The sequence below is a fragment of the Myxine glutinosa genome, chromosome 1 (genome assembly GCF_964187855.1).
Source record: "Myxine glutinosa chromosome 1, kmMyxGlut1.1, whole genome shotgun sequence".
In the NCBI taxonomy this organism is placed as follows: domain Eukaryota; kingdom Metazoa; phylum Chordata; class Myxini; order Myxiniformes; family Myxinidae; genus Myxine; species Myxine glutinosa.
Window position 1 is genome coordinate 246,009,633 of NC_136261.1, and position 21,651 is coordinate 246,031,283.

The following is a 21,651-nucleotide window of genomic DNA, read 5'->3' on the forward strand; positions in this document are numbered from 1 at the left end:
ATGTGATGATAACACAGATACGGCTAAGAGTTTCACACTGCTATCACATTTTTTTCAGCACTAGGGACCTTGGCCTTGCCAAAAATAACTGTTAGCCATCCTCCCTCTGATTGAGCATGGTCGACCCCTCGGCTCATAGCCTATCCGGGGTGCATTCTCTCTCACTCTCCTCGGCCGTCGCACACTCCGCTTCACACTCCGTTTCACATTCGGTTTCACACTTGGTTTCACACTCTCGTTCCGGTGCACACTTCCTTCGCACACGCGTGCCATTCACCCTCGTACACCGCGTAAAGGACCTTCTACGAGCGCCCGGGCTCCGTCTATACCCCAAGCGCGCCAAAAATGTTTTCCCGCCAAACATTTTCGCACCATGCACACTCCTGCTCACCTTAAGGACCCTCTTCCGCGGCAGCACCTGCAAACTTTCATTTTTGTTAGGAAGCACGACATCACAATGCAAATCCAAACTTTGAGTGCATTCCATTTCTACCTCCGATTTAATTTCTGATTCTGCCGTCTCTTCGGCCCCAATTTCAACTATACACATTTATTTTTCTATATCTAGCTCGACATCCACCGGCGCGCTTAAAATGTTCTCTTCCAATTTGGCGGCCGTTGGCTTTTCCACACCCCGAGTCGCGATTTCTATCCCCTCGGTCCATGTAGCCGCGCTATGCTCTACCTCGCTCTCCCTGCGTTCCTCGCACCGCTTTACCTCGTCGTGTCCCTTTGTGACCTCTTCGCTCAACTTGCGCCTTATGTCCTTCCCGGCTTTCTTCATGTCCTTCTTCGATGCCGCCATAAATTTTTTCATTTCCTGGGTGGATTTGTCCCCCAATTCTTCCAATTGGTCACCCATTTTGTTTCCCAATTCATTTTTTACCTCTTTCAATTCCCAGGTGGTTTTGTCCCCAATTCTTTCAATTGGCCACCCATTTTGTTTTCCAATCTTTCCATGTCACTCCTTGCTTCATCTCTCTGGATGTCCATTTTCCCATTTATTTTATTGATGTCATTCTTTTGGGCGCCCATCATTTCTTTCGTTTCCCTTATTTCTTTCATGAATTGCGTCATGAAGAATTGCATGTCCACAACCCCCACTTGCGCAGCGGGCGTGGCCCTCGTTGCCACGTGTGAGGCGCCGCCATTTTCTACCCCTGCTACCTCTGCTGCCGCACCTTCATCAATTGCCTCTTCTTCCCCCAATTCTTCCTGTGGGTCCTGGGTTACCAACTCTTCCTCTTCATTTACCCCCACCGGCATTCGACCGCCTTGGCTAGCCATGGCACAAATTAAATTTGGATTTAAAAAAAACAAAAAACTAAATGCTGGTCGCTCATAATTTTGAGTGCGTTAAGCGCACTTCGGGTCCTATCCCAAACTCCTGGCACCAATTGTTGCGGCCAATATGCAAAATTGGTGTCCAAAATTTTGTCTAAAATTTTTTGTCCCAGGTTCCAAATCCCACTCCTGACTACCAATTGTTGCCGATCTGCCGCCGGCCTTCTCCCCTTATCAAGGGGGGATTTATCCCCTTGTCTTTACTGACCTGGCGCGACCCGAGACCTATTACATCCCTTCCGGACAGCGCCAAATAGGGTTTCGGGACCAAATTCGATCGTACCTAAGTACTAGCACTGCCCTGGAAGCGAGGAAATAAGCCTCGCACGAACCACGTGTGATGGTAATACGCCAAGCGGTTTGCGTACACGTGATCCGTGCAGTTATAATTAATGGACCCCGATTCAAGCGGTTTTACTCGTGCCACGCTTAGTCAATGGAGAAATCACAAAGACGATCGAATAAGGAAGAAAGAAAGAACAGATAGATTTAATTATTATGGCACGTATATACAGTCCAGGATGAAGAGACACAGAGCAGCTTAGACAGTCTTAATTACCCCAGGGACAACGGGCCCGTCTCACTCACACTCACACGGGGAAAGGCAGATGAGCAGGTGTTCCCCACGTGCTGCGGTGGTCGTCCAGGATCGGCCCCGTCTCACTCTCCATGGTCCCCGGCACGTCCCGTGAAGATGGAGGTAGACGAAGGCAGGAACTCGTATCGTGTCGCTCGAACAAACGGGTAATCTTGGGGCGAACGGTAGAGGGCAGACTTTGCGCGGCTGGCGGTTATTCAGCCGCATTCACTCGCTTGGCCAAAAATGCGCTGTTCGCTACAAACGCGCCTGGCTGCGCCCACGTATATTCACGACCAACTCCTCTTCCTCTATTCCCTGGCCTTGGTTAGCGCGTGCGTTCTCCTGCGAGGGTCAAGTTCAACAAAGGTACACTGTGAGTTATTTGACGCAAGTCCTTCTGCACAGTCCTCTCTGCTTCAAGTCCTCTCCCTTCTCATAACTCATTCAAGCGCCTCTCCCTTCTCATAACTGAGGTGGGGGGCTTCGCGCAATCGGTTTTATTGCCAACCCTCTTAGCCCGACCGAATGTTCCAACCACGCCCTGTGACGCAGTGCTGCAGCCACACGCTGTGAGCCCTGATTGGTAGCTCATGCTTACCGTCATCGCCTCTGACGCTCTGCCTCGACTCCGCCCTGACCTCAACGCCGGCCCCACCCTTTTAGGCCTACCTCGTGTTAACTTGACTAGTGAGCGAGCAAAGGGCAGCAAAATGGATTGCGCCTACCGAGGTAGGATGGTTTTCCGGAGTCGAGGTAGGATGGTTTTCCGGAGTCGAGGTAGGATGGTTTTCCGGAGTAGGACCTATTCTCCTGTCTTTACACAACGCAGGATTAACACTGGAAGGGGCCTACTCTCACATATACTAAGACATAACTATACTACAAATGAGGCTACATGTTGCACGTGTGACTATCTATGGGGGGCAAACCTTTAACTTTTATTAAACTCACTTTACACATCTCAAAACGATAGCAATATATATATACCTTGACTTACGAGTGCACCAACTTACGAGTTTTCTGAGATATGAGCCGTCGCTCGGGCGGTTTTTTGCTTTGAGATGCGAGCCGAGATCTGAGTTACGAGCTTACGCCACCCGCCACCAGGTGGCCCAACGAGCGTTCCGGTCACGTGGTTATCTTGCCGTGCAAGCATCTCTGCCGTATATCGCTGCTGCTTTGTTTTCGCATGTTGGTTATTTTGGAAAATTTCTTAGTTTTAACCATGGGTCCTAAGAAATTGAGTGCCAAGGGCAGTACTGAGAAGAAGAAGAGGATGTGCTTGGATATAAAACACGCAATCGTCGAAAAACATGAACGAGGTGTGCGTGTTGTCGACTTGGCGAGGCAGTACGATCGTAGTACTTCTACGATATGTACGATTTTGAAGCAGAAGGAGTCGATAAAGGCTATAACGCCAGCCAAGGGCGTTACGATTATTTCAAAGCTCCGGACCTCTATCCATGAAGAGATGGAGAATTTTCGAAACATTTTGAAAGGGAGGAAGAAACAAACCTCGTTGGACAGGTTTTTATTGAAACGCCCTGCAAGTGACAGCGAGGAAAGTGTGGCGAAAAGGGCAAAAGTTATCTCCTCCACCTCCGCCAGCATCTTCGTCTGATCTTCAAGGTAAATACACTGTAGCGCGATGCTGCGCGCGCTAATGCTTACGCAAGGAGCAAGCGGACAACGCGGTTCATACAAGAGTCTTTATTCAAACTGCAGCACTAAGCTGCTCAAGGCTGCGCGCCCCGTCTATATCCTGAGGCCATGCCTCTCTCCCCGGCGTGGCCCACCCCCACTTGGTGTGCGGGGTGATGTCACCACGTCAGTGCTTTCGTGTCCGCCACAACACTTAATAAAACCAGTTTATTTCTTTACATTGAAGGAGTCTGGACTCCAGTAGAATACGGATAAAAGGATGGCAAGGCACAAACTCGTCCGAGAAGATGTTTATTCGTAAAACCAACTCGGGAACACTAAAAAGCCCGTTTATCGGGCTGCCTTATAAAGCAAAACCAAAAACCCAAACCGAAACCGAAAGCCACGCCTCTCAAGCGAGGCGTGCTTCGGTGGTCACGTGATCCACAGGTGTAGCTCATTATACCCGCACGCACGGGAGGCTTTGGCGGTCACGTGACCAGCCACTCTGGCGCCAGGGATCCCCGCCGGTGACGTCACCGGCTGGAGCAAGGAGATTCTGATGCCGGTCTTGCTTGGGGGACCCATGGGTCGCTACAACATTCTCTTTTATTATGAACAGTATATACGAGGTCGTGCTTATTTATACATTATTTGTTATTTATAAAGTACATTTTTCTTATTTAAAAACACGTAACAAAAAAAATTGGTGTGGTTTTTTGGGGGCTGGAACGGATTAATAGCATTCCAATGCCTTTTAATGGGGAAATTTAATTTGAGAAACGAGCAAATTGAGTTACGAGCTCGGTCACAGAACGAATTAAACTCGTAAGTCAAGGTTTCACTGTGTGTGTGTATATATATATATATATACACACACACTTTCACTTTCTTGTAAGAATTTGTTTTGAAATACAAATTTTTATTACCTTTACACGAGTGTTAAAAATAACCATATTTCTGGCTCACCCTGTATATACAGTCACGTGAAAAAGTAAGTACACCCCTTGTAAAATTTTGACTTTTTCAACATATTTCAACATACAGCTATTTGATCTTCATTTCAACAATATTGATAGATAAAGGTGATATAATATAACAAATATCATGAAACATTTACATTTTGTGGTCCATTGTATAATTTAAATAAACATAAATGCAAATTTCGCATGTGGAAAAAGTAAGTACACCCCAACAATTATCACTACTTCAAATACCTAAAATTAGAATCAGGTGCACCAGCTCAGGTGCAAATGATTAGATCATCGTTAGAGAGGATCTTGGAGGAACCTGTCTTATTTAAACCTCAGACATTTAGTTTGGTTTGCTCTTTGTTGTTGAAGTGTGCGGCGTCACCATGCCTAGATCAAAAGAGCTCTCTGAGGCCTTCAGAAAGAAGGTTATAGATGCCTACGACTCTGGGAAGGGATTTAAAAAGATCTCCAAACAATTTGAAATCAATCATTCGACTGTCCGGAAGATCATCTACAAGTGGAGAAGATTCCAAACAACTGCCAACTTGTTCAGGCCAGGCCGCCCCAGCTAGTTCAGCCCGAGAGCAGACCGCAAGATGCTGAAAGAAGTCTCCAAGGACCCCAGAATGTCATCACGTGACCGACAGGTGGCTCTTGCCACTGTTGATGTCAAAGTTCACGAGTCTACCATTAGAAAGAGGCTGCACAAATTTGATCTACATGGGAGGTGTGCCAGGAGGAAACCTTTGCTGTCCAGAAAGAACATCAGGGCAAGACTAAAGTTTGCCAATGATCACCTCGGCAAAGACCAGCACTTCTGGAACAATGTGCTCTGGACAGAGGAGTCAAAGGTAAAGCTATTTGGCCACAGTACCAGAAGACATGTTTGGCAAAAACCAAAGACAGCATTTGACCACAAGAAGCTGATACCAACTGCAAAGCATGGTGGTGGAAATATTATGGTTTGGGGCAGCTTTGCTGCATCAGGGCCTGGGCAGCTCACCATCATAGAATCCACTATGAATTTTTCATTGTGCCAGAGGGTGCTTGAGGATAATGTGAGGCCATCTGTCGGAAAGTTGAAGCTCAACCGAAGGTGGACCTTGCAACATGACAATGAACCAAAACATACCTGTAAATCCACCAAGGAATGGCTGAAAAGAAAGAAATGGAGGGTTCTGGAATGTCCAAGTCAAAGCCCGGATCTAAATCCCATCGAGATGTTGTGGGGGGATTTGAAACGAGCTGTAGATGCAAGAAACACCTCAAACATCGCACAGCTGAAATAATTCTGCATGGAGGAGTGGGCAAAAATTTCTCCCAGTCGATGTCAGAGACTGGTAGACAGTTATAAGAAACGCCTACTTGAGGTTGTTTCTGCCAAAGGGGCAATACCACCTATTAGAGCCAAGGGTGTACTTACTTTTTCCACATGCGAAATTTGCATTTATGTTTATTTAAATTATACAATGGACTACAAAATGTAAATGTTTCATGATATTTGTTGTATTATATCACCTTTATCTATCAATATTGTTGAAATGAAGATCAAATAGCTGTATGTTGAAATATGTTGTAAAAGTCAAAACTTTACATGGGGTGTACTTACTTTTTCACGTGACTGTATATGTATATATAATATATATTTATTTCGGAGAGGATCATCAACTTACCCCCTGTGGAAAGGAATCAATCCATGGAAGAGTTTCTGGCTCCCTAGCCGTTATCAGCGTGGAGTGGTTTCCCCAAACAAACTTCCTTTAAATTCAATTTTTTATAAACCAAATGGGCCACAGAACGCATCGATTTGGCTTCACAGTCGATGGTTGTTTGTTTTTGTATGCAAAGTCAAGGCTCATGAAAGAGCTAGAACTCAGAATGGATCAGGACGCAATTGAACAAAAGGAACAGCACCAAATACGTTGTGACTTTTTTTTAACCTTTAACAAGCTTGAATGCACATAAAATGTAGGAAGTAGAATTTTAGAAATATGTAAGGACTGTCCAGAATTGATCATAATTAATCTCATGCTACAAGCTGCCACTTTAATCATTATGCCTTACCTCCCTCCCTCTCTCCCACCAACTGTTCAATATTTGGACTGACCTTTGATGGACAGTTTTTCAGTCTTTTGTGTGGTTTTTTGAAGTACTCATTCACTGCTTATCTTGCTTCTTCAAAGTAGAAGTTTAAATGCAAATTATCGAATGCATCAAGCATCATAAATAAAAAAACATTTTTAATGCTCTGAGCCATCTTCCTTCCCCCCTTCTCCCCCCCCCCCCCCTCCCCTGCCAACTTTCAATTGTTTCTTGAATCTGTGAAAGTCAAGGTTGTTCCAAAGGAAAGGAAATCAAAATTAGCCATATTCAGCAGATGAATATGTCATCCAGTGACAACCGTAGAAATACTGGACATTGCAACGTCAAACAAAAATGCGCTTTTTAGCTTTCCTGCTCACTCAAAATTCTCATTTTGATGCAGACAAACCCGCTTTCGAAGTCATTCTGGAACGCTTGTAGCATGCACGCCTTTTCTTTGCCCGAGTTCTCTCTGAAGATCTTCTGTCTCTTTTGGGACCTGTATCCCAAAACGGTGAAAAAAAAAACCACATCGCATTTTCTGTTACTTCAGAAGAAAAAAAACTCACAGCAAAAGGTTACTTAGATCACCATTACCATGTCATCTTTCAATATAAAGCACAATGCAGGAGTATAGAAAATTATGCCTTTTATAGAGACGTGATAGATATATTATTAGCCCCGAAGCAAATGTTCAGCTAGCTGTATCACATGATGTAAAATATGCAATCAATGTATGGCAATTCATAATTGGTTACATTAAATTAGGCTTTGTCATAACATTTGCATCAATTACTGAAGTGCATTAAATTGAACCCAAGATAATTACAAAGCATGAAGGTTAGTTGGTGCTTTGTTAAACTGCAAGTTTAAAATGACCAAAGTACCTCAAAAGTATCAGAATTTACATTGCAAGAATATGTGGAATTGGAATCGTAATCTTTGGTAGTGCTGACCTGGTAGTGTTCAGGATGTTGATAATCACTGTACACAAGTATGTAGTCTTTCATGTTTTGACTAAAGTGTATTTAGCCTTCATCCAAATGCTATATTTTGGAAGAGTACACCTTTATGTCAGCACTATACCCACACAGATCAAGCCAAGAGATTGAATAAGATGGAGATGCACACAGAACTAAACAGCACTCATTAGAGTGCATACCTCCACTAGGCTGGATAGTTTACGTGTTGTATCCCACTGATAGGCCGGATCTGCATCCAGACCTGAAACAAAATCTAATCAGTGTGTTCTCATCACCAACACATCCACCAAGTTTTGTCATAATCCGTCCATAACATTTTGAGATATCATGCTATATATTGTTTTTGGCCGCATCTCCCAATAGTGAAGAATCAATTTTTTAATTCCAGTATCTGGATCCGTATCTTCACCAAAATCTAATCAATTAATCCTCGTCACACACCAAATTTGTACACCAAATTTAACCCAAACCCATCCGCAACCTTTTGAGATAACTTGCTCACAGACAAACAAACAAACAAACAAACAGAAAAGCAGGCAAATGGTGAATACACAATCTCCGCACACATTCAGTGGCGTAGGTAATTAGAGTTGCTCACATATACCAAAGTTTCCAATCCGGGACAACAAGAGTTGAAAGAAGAAACCATTATATAACTTAAAATTTCGCATTTTGTAAACCAGCATAACTCCCAAACAATAAAAAGCTGTTTTTCTTGTCAAAATAGGCATTAGTAATGTATTGGTTGCTATGAAGGCCAACTTGTTTACTCAGGAAGGATTCATCCTACCAGTATATGTTCCAAGTACCAAAATCATAATCTCTATAGCCTATATAATATGTATATGTATACCAGTTTTCCCCATCAAAATCCAACAACTTCCCAATGTTGAAAAATAGTCAATTGGTTGGCCCGTGCCAGCCATTGGGAAATTCCCCATCCATTGAGGATGTATCTGAAATTTCTTATCAATATGCTCTGTGGTTCTGTAAAATATTTTTGAAAAATAATTCATAAATCTACGATGGACACCAATCCTTTCAACTGATCACGTTAATTTACGTACATTGAACTTAACTCGTGCATACCCGCTGGTAATTTATTCACACACGAAGACGCGACCGATCCTAAAACTGGGTTACTCCCTATGTTGCCATCCCATTCATTCTCTGTATTCAACAGCATTTCCATATATCTTTTCCATCTTCCTTTAATTCCATCTGGGTCCACAACGATTTGTCCCACTTCATCCTTCAAGCAACTCACCCCCATCACATCACACCTCTTTCGCTATCTGCTTTGCAATCCTGAATACTGCTCTCTGACCCTCTTCCGAATCCAACTTCGGAGACAAAAGGTCTGAAGGTGAATATAGGAAAGACGAAGGTGATGGCAAGTGGTAAAGCATGTGGTGAGGTGGAAAGAACTGGGAAGTGGCCATGTGCTGTGTGCAGGAAGGGTGTCGGAGTGAATTCCATTCAATGTACAATGTGCGCTGAGTGGGTTCATCAAAAATGTAGTGGTCTGAGAGGGTCATTAACCAGTGTGGCAGCTACATTCAAATGTAAGGTGTACACAGAGGGAGCTGCAGATGGAGGAAATGTTGAGTTCGATCTTGGAGACGGCATGAAGCTGGAAGGTGTGAAAACATTTTGCTACCTCAGAGACATGCTGAATGGAGAAGGTGGATCAGACACGGCAACGGTTGCTCGAGTGAGATGTGCATGGAAGAAGTTTCGGGAACTGAGTGGCATGCTGATGAGGAGGGGAGTGTCGTTGAAGCTGAAGGGAAAGGTGTATGCTGCATATGTGAGAAGTGTTAGGATTTATGGGAGCGAGACATGGGTCATGAAAGTAGAGCAGCAACGAAGGCTGGAAAGGGTGGAAATGCGAATGGTTCGGTGGATGTGCGGAGTATCGTTGAGAGAGAGGAAGACAAATGATGAATTGTGAAAGATGATGGGAATAGAGCCTGTGGTTGATGCTGTGAAGAGGAACAGGTTGAGATGGTTTGGTCATGTGTTGAGGAAGGATGAAAGTGACTGGTTGAGAAGAGTGATGGAAATGAATGTAGAAGGAAGTAGAGGACGGGGAAGACCGAGAAAGACTTGGCTAAAGATGGTGGAAGAAGAAATGCGGGCAAGGGGGTTAACAAGGGGAGATGCAGAAAATAGGGCAATATGGAGAAGATTGTTATGGGAACCGCAAGGCTAACCCCCGCTCTAGCAGGGAAAATGGCCTTAAAATGCATGTTGTTGTTGTTGTTTGTTCTGTAAAATATTTTTGAAAAGTAATTCATAAATCTACGATGGACACCAATCCTTTCAACTGATCAGGTTAATTTACGTAAATTGAACTTAACTCGTGCATACCCGCTGGTAATTTATTCACACACGAAGACGCGACCGATCCTACTACCATAGGAATAAAAAAGAAAGGAAAAAAAGTTCAACTAGAAAGCATCAGAAAATGCAAAACCCACATCCGCTTTGTACTTGACCAAAACCTGACAAAAACAGCAGTTAAAATCTATAACAAGCGTTATGCCTAGGTCCCCCGTCGGGGAAGTGATGTGAGTTGACAAAGTGGAAGACGCAGAAAACATGCTATGATATGATATTTCGCTCACAAGGTTCAGACATACATGGAGGCGGCCATCTTGTATTTTGACGTGGTGACCCAATTTTCAATAGCGTTCTTCCTTATGCCGAGATACACCCACACACCAGATTAGAAGTTAGTAGTTCGTTTATTTTTCAAGATATTCCGCTCACAAGGTTCAGACATACATGGCGGCGGCCATCTTCGATTTTGATGTGGCGACCCAATTTTCAATAGCGTTCTTCCTTATGCGTAGATACACCCACACACCAAATTAGAAGTTAGTAGTTCGTTTATTTTTCAAGATATTTCCCTCACAAGGTTCAGACATATATATGGTGGCGGCCATCTTGGATTTTGACGTGGCGACACTATTTTCAATAGCTTTCTTCCGTATGCCTAGATACACACACACCAGATTAGAAGTTGGTACTTCGCTTATTTTTCAAGATATTCCACTCACAATGTTCAGACATACATGGCGGCGGCCATCTTGGATTTTGACGTGGCGACCCAATTTTCAATAGCGTTCTTCCTTTTGCCTAGATACACCCACACACCAGATTAGAAGTTGGTACTTCGCTTATTTTTCAAGATACTCCGCTCACAATGTTCAGACATACATGCTGGCGGCCATCTTGGATTTTGACGTGGCGACCCAATTTTCAATAGGGTTCTTCCTTATGCCTAGATACACCCACACACCAAATTAGAAGTTGGTACTTCGCTTATTTTTCAAGATATTCCGCTCACAATGTTCAGACATACATGCTGGCGGCTATCTTGGATTTTGACGTGGCGACCCAATTTTCAATAGCGTTCTTCCTTATGCCGAGATACACACACACACACCAGATTAGAAGTTGGTACTTCGCTTATTTTTCAAGATATTCCGCTCACAAGGTTCAGACATACATGGCATCAGACATACATGGCGGCGGCCATCTTGGATTTTGACGTGGGTTGCACTCACACACCAAATTCGAATGCGGTCCTTCGCTTACGCACGCACGCACGCACGTACGCACGCACGCACGCACGGAGGGGAAAACCATAGTCCCCCTTTTGCTCCGCGGTGCGACGGGGGACAATAAAAGAGTGTGTGTGTCAGCCACTGTGTGTGTGTGTGTGTGTGTGTGTGTGTGTGTGTGTGTGTGTGTGTGTGTGTGTGTGTGTGTGTGTGTTTGTGTGTATGTGATTTTTTTTGCCTGCTATCCCCATACGTGGGTGGGCCTGAGGAGATCTACTGCGTCTCAAAGTATCTCAGTCCATTGGAGTGTATGCGTGTGTGCATGTGTGTGTGCATGTGTGTGCATGCGTGTGTGTGCGTGTGTGTGTGTGTGTGTGTGTGTGCGCGCACGTGCATATGTGTGTACAAAATATGTGCAATACAGTCGTGGCCAAAAATATTGGCACCTTGCACTTTTTTCAATTAACTCACAATTTTCTCTAAAAATTATTAATATTACAGAACCATTGTTTTTTATTCAGAACTTAATATATCCTTACAAATCAGAAAATAAAAAGAAATGGCATTGACAAAATTATTGACACCCTATACTTAATATTTGATAGCACAGCCTTTGGACAAAATAACTGCAGTGAAGCGCTTCCTATGGCATTGACAAATGACAAATTGACAAATTCATCGAGTTGGCGATGAATGGTGTGAGTTGAAACTGTCGTACCTTGTGTCTAAAGGTCAGCTTGAATCTGTTTGACAGTTGATAGAGGTGCTTTCTCCACCATTCGAACAATCATTCGCTGCAATATTTGATCAGGTTTTCTCTTGCAGCTACATCCAGGGAGGTTGGCTACAGTGCCATGGGCCTTAAACTTCCTGATAACATGGCGTCCAGTGGACACAGGAACATCAAGGTTCATCAAGGACACAGGACACAGGAACATCAAGTGGACACAGGAGCATCAGGAACATCTGGAGATGGACTTGTAGCCTTGAGATTGTCCATGCTTGGCTACAATCTTGTGTCTGACCTCCTCTGACAATTCTCTGGTTTTCTTTCTTTTCTCCATGCTTATTGCAGTGCACACAGTGACACAAAACAGCAGAATGACTCCTTTTCTCTGTTCAAACTGGTTGAATGAGTGATTTTTATGTTGCAGGCACCTGCAACTCACCGTAGGTGAGTTCAATTCCAAGTAAAGGAGAATCACCTGCTTGAAATCTAATTATTTCTAACAACTTCAAAAAGGTGCCAATAATATTGTCCAAGCCATTTTAGGATTTCTGTGTGGAATTAGCTATGATTTCATAATTTTTTCAGCTTTTTTTGTTTTGGTCCACAGCAAACCAAAGAAATACATATGTGGATACCAAAATATTTTTTTATTTCAACAATTTTCTGGAAGAAATGGTGCATTATTTGAAAAAGGTCCAAGGGTGTCAATAGTTTTGGCCACAACTGTGTCACGCAAAAGACACGTGTACACAACATACCACTGCAAACATGTCACACATAACGTGTGTACCCAATATAACATGTGCACAATATGTATATGTGTATATATTGTTACGGACACGACTTAGATGTTATGATGGGCCGAGCGGAATGGCCGCCGTGTTCGCACAAGTTACCCGATTATACTCGAACGTTGGCCGAGTCGCGCTACGCTAGATCAATGAAGGAAAGGACACAACGGCTAGGTTAAATGACACGACACCAGGGGTACGGTTCTCAAGACCTCCGGAGGAGGTTATAATATTGCGGAAGGTTAGATTACAGGGATGAGAGAGACAGCATAGGAAGATAGGCACTTAGACACACTTATCTTATTCCCGACAGACCACAGATAAACGGGACAAAACTGACTCACACGGGGATTGATGGCAAGGAAGGCAGGTAGTCGATGGCTCAAGGTGCACCTTGGCTCAGGGGCAAAATCGACCCGGTCCGGTCCAAAGATGTGGGGAGGTCGCTCAGCGCTCGGAGGTCGCGACTTGTCTTTCCAAGCTGGGGGCGCATCTGACCTCACGTCCGGTAAGTCGCTGCGTATATCCGGCGGGGAGTGACACGCCCTCGGCTAGTTAGCTCCGCCCCAGATGGAATCGGTCCGCCCTTCTTATTGGGTGCGGGGGGGTTACCGGGCTCCGCCCTTGACGAGGAGCTGACAGTGAGCCCCTTCGTGGTAACCCCGTCGGAGCGCATGGTCAATGGCGGCTAACCAAGCCGGTGTGAGGACGCACACTCCCCGCACGCCGTTGTTGTAGTTGTTGTTGTTGTTGTTGTTGTTTCATGGGGAAGATGGGAGGAGGTATGGGGAGGTCCTAAACTCACTACTGGTGCCATACGATCACATTCTGGTGCAACGAAGAGTCAGAATTAATGGAAACGAGTCCTTAACTGACATAGACTAAGAATAACTAGCAAGAGGTCCGAAAGTTGTCTACGTGAGATGCGGTGGACCTGGGCACGACATTTAATGGGGGAAAAAGGGGAAGGTCGGTTCTACAGAGTGTTGTTTACAGACAATGGGACTAGGGAATGGGGGATTGGGGATAGTTGGGGAGTATTGGGGAAATAGGGGAATATTTACAAGCGGATATGGAGGCCAAATGCCATATCCGCAACATTGCACCCTTCTCTACCCTCGGGGCGTCCCGACCCGATAAATTTTTACCTATTTTAGTGTGGCACTCAGATGTAGTTCCCTCTCCTATTAACTCTACCCTGAGTGCGACAGTTTTACAGATATTCACAAATGAGTAAATATGTCCCCCTGCGACGTTGCACCCTTCTCCTCACAGAAACACGCCCACAGGATAACCGAATTGCGGAAAGAATTCGCAAACTAAACATACAGCCGGTAGGGAGCATTATTTACAAGACTACGCTGATATTTACACTACGATCCAGGACCTGTTTTTGGAGGAACACATGCAGATGTTATGCATAGAGAGAGCATGCATGCCAGCATCGATACACCAACCCACGAGTGCTCTGTGGCCTTACGGCCTTTAATAATGTGCAGAGCACCCCATCCAAGCACCAAAAGCACCACCCCATCATGTACAGTCAGCACCATCCGGTGCACCAATAAAGTGTCTATAAATCACGGTGTGGTGTCACAGCCGGCCGATGGTCTGCCGCTGGTCTTGCCTTCGTGTGGTGCACTTGGCCTTCTTACTGCTTTCAAAAATAAAGAAAGGCGCCAACCGCGTCCATTTCTTTATTGTGGCCGTCAGGGGGCCAACTATAAGTGGTTCACCTGTATGGCATAGGTGCCACGTTGACCCATAAGTCCATCCACGGGTGGTGCTTGGCCGCAAAAGAACTGCGGTCCATTGTGGGTGGCCACCAAAATTGCGGTCCATATGGTGTATCGATACAGGCAGCAAGCAGCGAAAGTGCAGGCCCACAACTGCGGAGCCAGCACCTCTCTCTCCTCTCTCTCTGCCCCAAAGCCAGATCCTCGGAGGTGGGAGACAAAAGAAGAAGACAAGTGAGTAAGGTGGTAAGGGCGCAAAAGTGCACGCAATGTAAGGTAATGCACACTGGGGGCACATGGGAACCAGGTGAGACAGGTACGTTCCTACCGTACGCCCCCCCCCCCCCCACCAGGTAACCTACATGGCCCCTCCCTTACCCCTTACTGCATCCACAAAACACAACACTACCCATAAACATCTACTTTACAAATCAACAAACGTCCCTACTGTCTTCCCCGTTCCTCCCATAAACCAAATTCGTCTTCTCTCCCTCCTAACCAATCAAATTTGCCATTTTCAACTCTCATCAAAATTTGCCATTACCAATTCATCATCAGTCCCTCCTAGGGAGGGAGAGATGGAATCACCCCAATGTCTCATCCACGTCGTGATGCGTCTCACAAATCCTCACAGCAATTCTCATTTCCTGCAACAAAACAAAGAAAACACAGGTGTGGAGTCATCATCATCACCACAGGTAAGTGGCTGCGTATGGTGCGACAGGTTCATCAATCCTAACTATTTCCTAAATGACTTTAACAACTTTACATTACCCGGGGTCTTTCTCCGGCCAAACCATTGGCCCTCTTACACTATGGGTTCTAAAAACCAATTCCCATTGGCCAAACTGTGGTGCTTTTCAATTTGGGGTCTCACTCCCCCGATTCATCTCCCGGTGCCCTCGCACAATTTCTGGGCTGTGGCGTGTACCTCTCCCAGCGGGTCTACCCACCTGCACACCTCCACCACTGCAGTTGCCTCCGAGCTTACCTGCTCCTTACCCTAACCTAACTACCTGGGGAAGGCCCTCTGGCGCTCTCCCCACTCGGTGCCCTCTCTGGCACTGGGCTACCCGATCCACACCCGGGATCCTCAGGCACCCACTGACACTAACGGCTCCCAGAGCCCACCTGCGGCCTCACCTGGCCGACATCCTCACAGTGGTGGAGTGCCCAACCAACTACACACACTAACAGGCTACACGCCCAGCCATTTCCACAACACTAATGCACCCATCCACAACACCATTCTGCAACCGCACCACAAATGCCAATATCCAACCACAATTTACCTATACCCTCTACCTAACACTTACACTACCCGCCCCGGGTACTCGTGAAAGGGGTCCACTCTTCCCCCATCCACACCTTCGCACCATGCACACCACTCCGTACCACTTACTCCAACTCTCTCCACACACCTGTACTTGCACACCTGTGCTCTCACACCTGGTGCCACCTGCACCCTTCTCTCCCCAAGCGCATTCGCGCTGATCCACAACACTCATTACTCACACACTGCTCCACACACCTGTCCAGTTGCACACCTGTGCAATCACACCTGTTCAATTCTCACACACACGGCATCATCTCAGCTAACTACTCCCTTCTGAAACTTGCGCTTCCCAGTCGTCCCTTTAAACTATTGCGCTCCCTCGTCATTATCATCCACACTAATCTACCTGCGTCCCCACTACAGGTATCAGTCACTAACTAAACTTAACGTTACCTAATGTCATCTTCGCTAGATCCCTATCAATATCCTAACCCACCCGGGCTAGTTTTCACTGCCATACACCCCATAAGCTATTGCTCCTTTGCCCCCACATGGGAAGGGCGGCAGGGATGCCAGCCTTACCCACCGGGCCCATCGCTCACTACCAATTTTGCACATCAAATTTCAACAAATCAAAAATTTGGCCAATCACTGCCCATCATCTGCCAATCATTACTGCCAATCCCTTGCCAATCATCAAATTTTGTTTTTCTCTAATTTTGGGTCCAAAACACTAACCTCATCACCCAGTCTACTCACTAATGCCTCTCGGTGCGCCAATTCCTGTCCAAAGCCCGGCTTCGTAAAGCCAAGCCATGAATGCGGGTTGTTCTGTGCCAGCGGCTGGATGCGTCCGGCACTCGGTGCAGGGACGGGGGCTTACCCGGGCCGAGATCCCACGCACCATCTCGGCGTGGAGCCATCCAATGTCCCGATCTCGACCTGCCGGAATGCCTCAACAAAAAGTGGTCGCCATGACGACCCTTCCGGTCGGGCTGCCAGCTCCGCCCAGTGGAGCCCGGACGCGGCCGTTCCAAGCGAGGCCCGGCACGCACCGAGGGCCCGATTCGGCTAAAAGTCGACCTAACCGCTGCTCCGTTTAACGTCGATGCTTCACCTGCATGCTTACACCCCGCAGCCCGTTCCTTGCTCACACATCCAGCCGTTTCCATGCTCCTCGTACCTTTCCTTACACACCCAGGTACCCTCATTCCACTCACAGCCTTGGTCACACACCTGACCACCGAACACTTTGGCACACATTCGTTGGTCGCACACCTCACCAACACACCTCTTCGCGCCCCCTCCTCGGTCACCTCCTCTGTGACAATCACAGGTGTGCCCTCACTCGTACACCCAACCACGTGCCTCACTACCAATTCCAGCGTGCATTCCCACACACGCTCTACCATTCCAGGTGTGCATCCTTCCATTCCAGGTGTACATCCTCGCTCACCTGTCACAACCAACTCACTCTCCTTGTCACTCTCACTACTCTCACCTCCATTCTTGACAGCGCACTCACCCTTACTCCCGACAGCGCACTCTTTCCTCAGGCACCTGTCCGTTACACACCTTTCTCGCGCACACTCTTGCGCACACTCTCCCGTCACACCCTCTGTAACACTCACCACAGGCGTGCATTCTTCCTTGCCTTTGACAGCGCACTCTTTCCCCATGCACCTGTCCGTCACACACCTTTCTCGCGCACACTCTTGCGCACACTCTCCCGTCACACCCTCTGTAACACTTACCACACCACGCTTCCATGTGCTCCCTCGCACACGCGCTACGACCGACTCACTCTCGCCGCACCCTCACTCCTTGGCACGCACTTTTTCCTCACACACCCCAGAGTCGGACTTTCTCGCACACCTCCTTTTTCGCACACCAGACCTGTCGCACACTTCACCAACGGCCTCTCACGAACACCCGGGTCCATCTCGACCCCCAAGCTTCTTAAATCCCCTGGCGCATCATACGCACGACCATATTGGTCACCACTTACACCGGGTCCTCTTCCTCTTCGCTTCTCCTCCATCACCTGCGAATCCCTCATCCGGTTAATGAGCACATCATCACGATCCAAACACAGACTTTGGACCAATTCTTTTATCTCCTCTTTTATCTCTTTCTTATCCCCTCTCCGTCGCTTCTTAATTTCGCTCACCCCTTCTTCCACTTCTTCTAATTTCTGCTTCACCTCCTTTATTCCCCGGTACGTCTCCTCAAGCTCGTCCTCCAAGGCTACCTTGACCGTTTCCATGTGCGTCCTCACCTGCCGGTCCTTCGTCTCCATTACCTCTATCACCTCGTCCAACCTCGTTGTCAGTCCCTCACGTACCATCTGACATTCCCTCTTCGTCGCTATCAAGTCATCTTTTAGTTCTTTCTGTGTCGCCTTTAACCCTCCTAATACCGCAGTGTTCCTTTGAACCTGCTCCGTTAGTCCTTTTTGTCCCTCCGTCAGCTGTTCCACCTCCTGCGTCAGGTCCTCTATGCCCCCTTGTAACTTTACAGTCCCCTTTCTCACCTCCTTCTCCATGCGCTCCTTACAGTGCCTCACCTCCTCGCGCACTCCTCCGACCTCCTCACTCACACCTCTTCTGATCTCCTCTCCCATCACTTGCATCTCCTGCCCAGATGCCACCCTCATCTGCTCCATTTCCTCCCTGTGAGCATCCAGTTTGGTTTCTACCCCCATTCTGACCCCCTCTATCTGCTGCCCCATTTGTTTAACTTCCCTTTCCGCTTGGTCCCTCATGTCCCTCAATTTGCCTTCCATTCTGTTTTCTAACCCCTCTAACCCCTTTTGCATCCCTTCCATTTGATTCTCTTGAGCGGCCATTCTGTTTTCTACCCCCATTAACCCATTCTTTACCTCTTTTATCCCGTTGTCTAACCCCTCAAAATTATTTTCTAACTTCCCAAATTTCTTGTCTAACTCCTCAAAATTATTGTCTAACTTCCCAAATTTCTTGTCTAACCCCTCACCCAATCGCTCAATTTGGCTCCCCATACTCATCTGTACAGCTGCCTGTAGCTGCGCAATGAGGGCCTGCATGTCAATCGGCTGCATGTTAAAGCCCGTTGATACAGCGGGCTCGGCTACCGCGTGCTCTTGCGAGGCGCCATTTTGCGCGCCCGCAACGTCGGGCGCAACGACGCTATTTTGTGCGTCTGCTACCCTCACTGCTTCGCTCTCCTCATGTCCCTCAATTTGGTCCTGGATCGACCCTGCCTCACTCTCCTCTACCGGACCCCAGCCCACTTGGTCTGCCATAGCGCGACTTTCAAAATTCGGGTTTTTATATTTTGTAAAACACAATCAAATTGCGCCGTTATAATTTCGAGCGCGTAAAACGCGCTCCGGATCGAATCTCACTCCTCGACACCAATTGTTACCCTAATGGTACAATTGGTGTTCCAAAATTTGGGCTAAATGAATTTAGTCCCAGGTCCGAATCCAACACTCCTGACACCAATTGTTACGGACACGACGTAGATGTTATGATGGGCCGAGCGGAATGGCCGCCGTGTTCGCACAAGTTACCCGATTATACTCGAACGTTGGCCGAGTCGCGCTACGCTAGATCAATGAAGGAAAGGACACAACGGCTAGGTTAAATGACACGACACCAGGGGTACGGTTCTCAAGACCTCCGGAGGAGGTTATAATATTGCGGAAGGTTAGATTACAGGGATGAGAGAGACAGCATAGGAAGATAGGCACTTAGACACACTTATCTTATTCCCGACAGACCACAGATAAACGGGACAAAACTGACTCACACGGGGATTGATGGCAAGGAAGGCAGGTAGTCGATGGCTCAAGGTGCACCTTGGCTCAGGGGCAAAATCGACCCGGTCCGGTCCAAAGATGCGGGGAGGTCGCTCAGCGCTCGGAGGTCGCGACTTGTCTTTCCAAGCTGGGGGCGCATCTGACCTCACGTCCGGTAAGTCGCTGCGTATATCCGGCGGGGAGTGACACGCCCTCGGCTAGTTAGCTCCGCCCCAGATGGAATCGGTCCCCCCTTCTTATTGGGTGCGGGGGGGTTACCGGGCTCCGCCCTTGACGAGGAGCTGACAGTGAGCCCCTTCGTGGTAACCCCGTCGGAGCGCATGGTCAATGGCGGCTAACCAAGCCGGTGTGAGGACGCACACTCCCCGCACGCCGTTGTTGTAGTTGTTGTTGTTGTTGTTGTTGTTGTTGTTTCATGGGGAAGATGGGAGGAGGTATGGGGAGGTCCTAAACTCACTACTGGTGCCATACGATCACATTCTGGTGCAACGAAGAGTCAGAATTAATGGAAACGAGTCCTTAACTGACATAGACTAAGAATAACTAGCAAGAGGTCCGAAAGTTGTCTACGTGAGATGCGGTGGACCTGGGCACGACATTTAATGGGGGAAAAAGGGGAAGGTCGGTTCTACAGAGTGTTGTTTACAGACAATGGGACTAGGGAATGGGGGATTGGGGATAGTTGGGGAGTATTGGGGAAATAGGGGAATATTTACAAGCGGATATGGAGGCCAAATGCCATATCCGCAACAATATTAAACATAAAAACAATAAGTGCATAAAATATACACCATATGATGTCAGGCAAAACAAAACAAAACATGCCAAAGCAAAACCAAAAGCAAGACCAAGGCCAAACATGTGTGTAAACCATAATCGTGCATGTGTCCGTGCAAATCACAACCCATTAATTGTGTGTGTGTGTGTGTGTGTGTGTGTGTGTGTGTGTGTGTGTGTGTGTGTCTGTGTGTATGCACGCGTCACCACCACCAGTCCTCATCTTGCTTAGAACCCCCTTCCACTCAGGTCCGTCAAATCGCAGGCCCTCCTCTCACTCGGTTCTGCAAAATGTCAGGCCCCTCTCCCAATCCAGTCTGCCAAATCTCAGGCCTCCCTCCCTGTCCACGCTCACGTGTCCTGCTCAATGGGTTACGGGTTAGAGTTGGCAAAACCCATCAAGCCACGGGCGCCTCCCCTGCCCCCACCAAAGCCGCCCACAAAGCTATTGTATTTGACACGTTACTGGATCTCACAGAGCTCAGTTCCCTGCAGGCATAACATGGCATAAAGGGAGTTTTCGCTCTGTATGATGAGGTCGTAGACATCCCGCAAGCTGTCAGGCCAGGCCGCGTCCCAAATGATTCACGAGACTTCAGGCCCCACGTGCATGGTCCTCTGCGTCACCAAACCCCCATGCACTCCGAAGCCACTGCATATGGCACGAATCCTTGATCTCACCTCATTCTCTCACATTCTAAACGGACGGAACTCTGCAGGAGGTCCGCCAAACCCTGTGCCTTCCCATCCAGCAGCACGGAGCCCACAAAAGTCCCACCCAGCTCCAGAGCCAAGCCACACAAAGGCATGTCGAACGGCACGACACCGACCACTGCCGCTTTCAGGTCATTCCTTACTGTCTTTAAAACTGATCTATTCCACACAGCTCCTGGTCCTCTCCGTCCCTGGCAAGAGGCAGGCGGCACAACGGGCAAGGCAGGCGGCACAACGGGCAAGTCATGCCGCCTCCCTCACCACCGCCATCTTCTTTGTGTGTGTGGGTGTCATCCAATACTCCAATACCATGAAACCTAGCAGCCCAAAACTTTGCATGCCTACTAAGGGAACTCCAAGAGTGTGTGAATGAAAACTATTTTGGTGTATTTAAATGCCCCTTTTGAAGACAATTTTGGGAGTGCTCATCATAAATAAAAAAACAAAAAAGCCTCAGCACGATGGCAGCGATTTTATGCATTATATGATGTGGTTTTCCATGATGGCCTCTCACGGACTAATTAAAGTATATAATCGAAATCTGTTTTCAGATTTGAGGATCAGAGCTAGAATTGCATTGAATTGATTGCTGTCCATAGCGTGGAATTGAAATGCATCAAATCAGACTTTTTCAACCTTTATGTACACA

General features: G+C 47.1%; 1 protein-coding gene across 8 annotated transcripts in view; it reads right to left on the minus strand.

Moving 5' to 3' along the window:
* Window positions 1–21,651, minus strand: part of LOC137435788 (AT-rich interactive domain-containing protein 4B) — a 198,729-nt gene that overhangs the window by 41,015 nt on the left and 136,063 nt on the right. For 7 of the 8 annotated variants that reach the window (XM_078785606.1, XM_078785603.1, XM_068129745.2 and 4 more), the window contains one exon: window positions 7,031–7,120. In XM_078785606.1, coding sequence (XP_078641732.1) covers window positions 7,031–7,120 — 90 coding nt within the window. Of the gene's footprint in view, window positions 1–7,001; window positions 7,121–21,651 lie in introns of all 8 variants that reach the window. The other variant, XM_068129766.2, reaches the window with a different exon arrangement.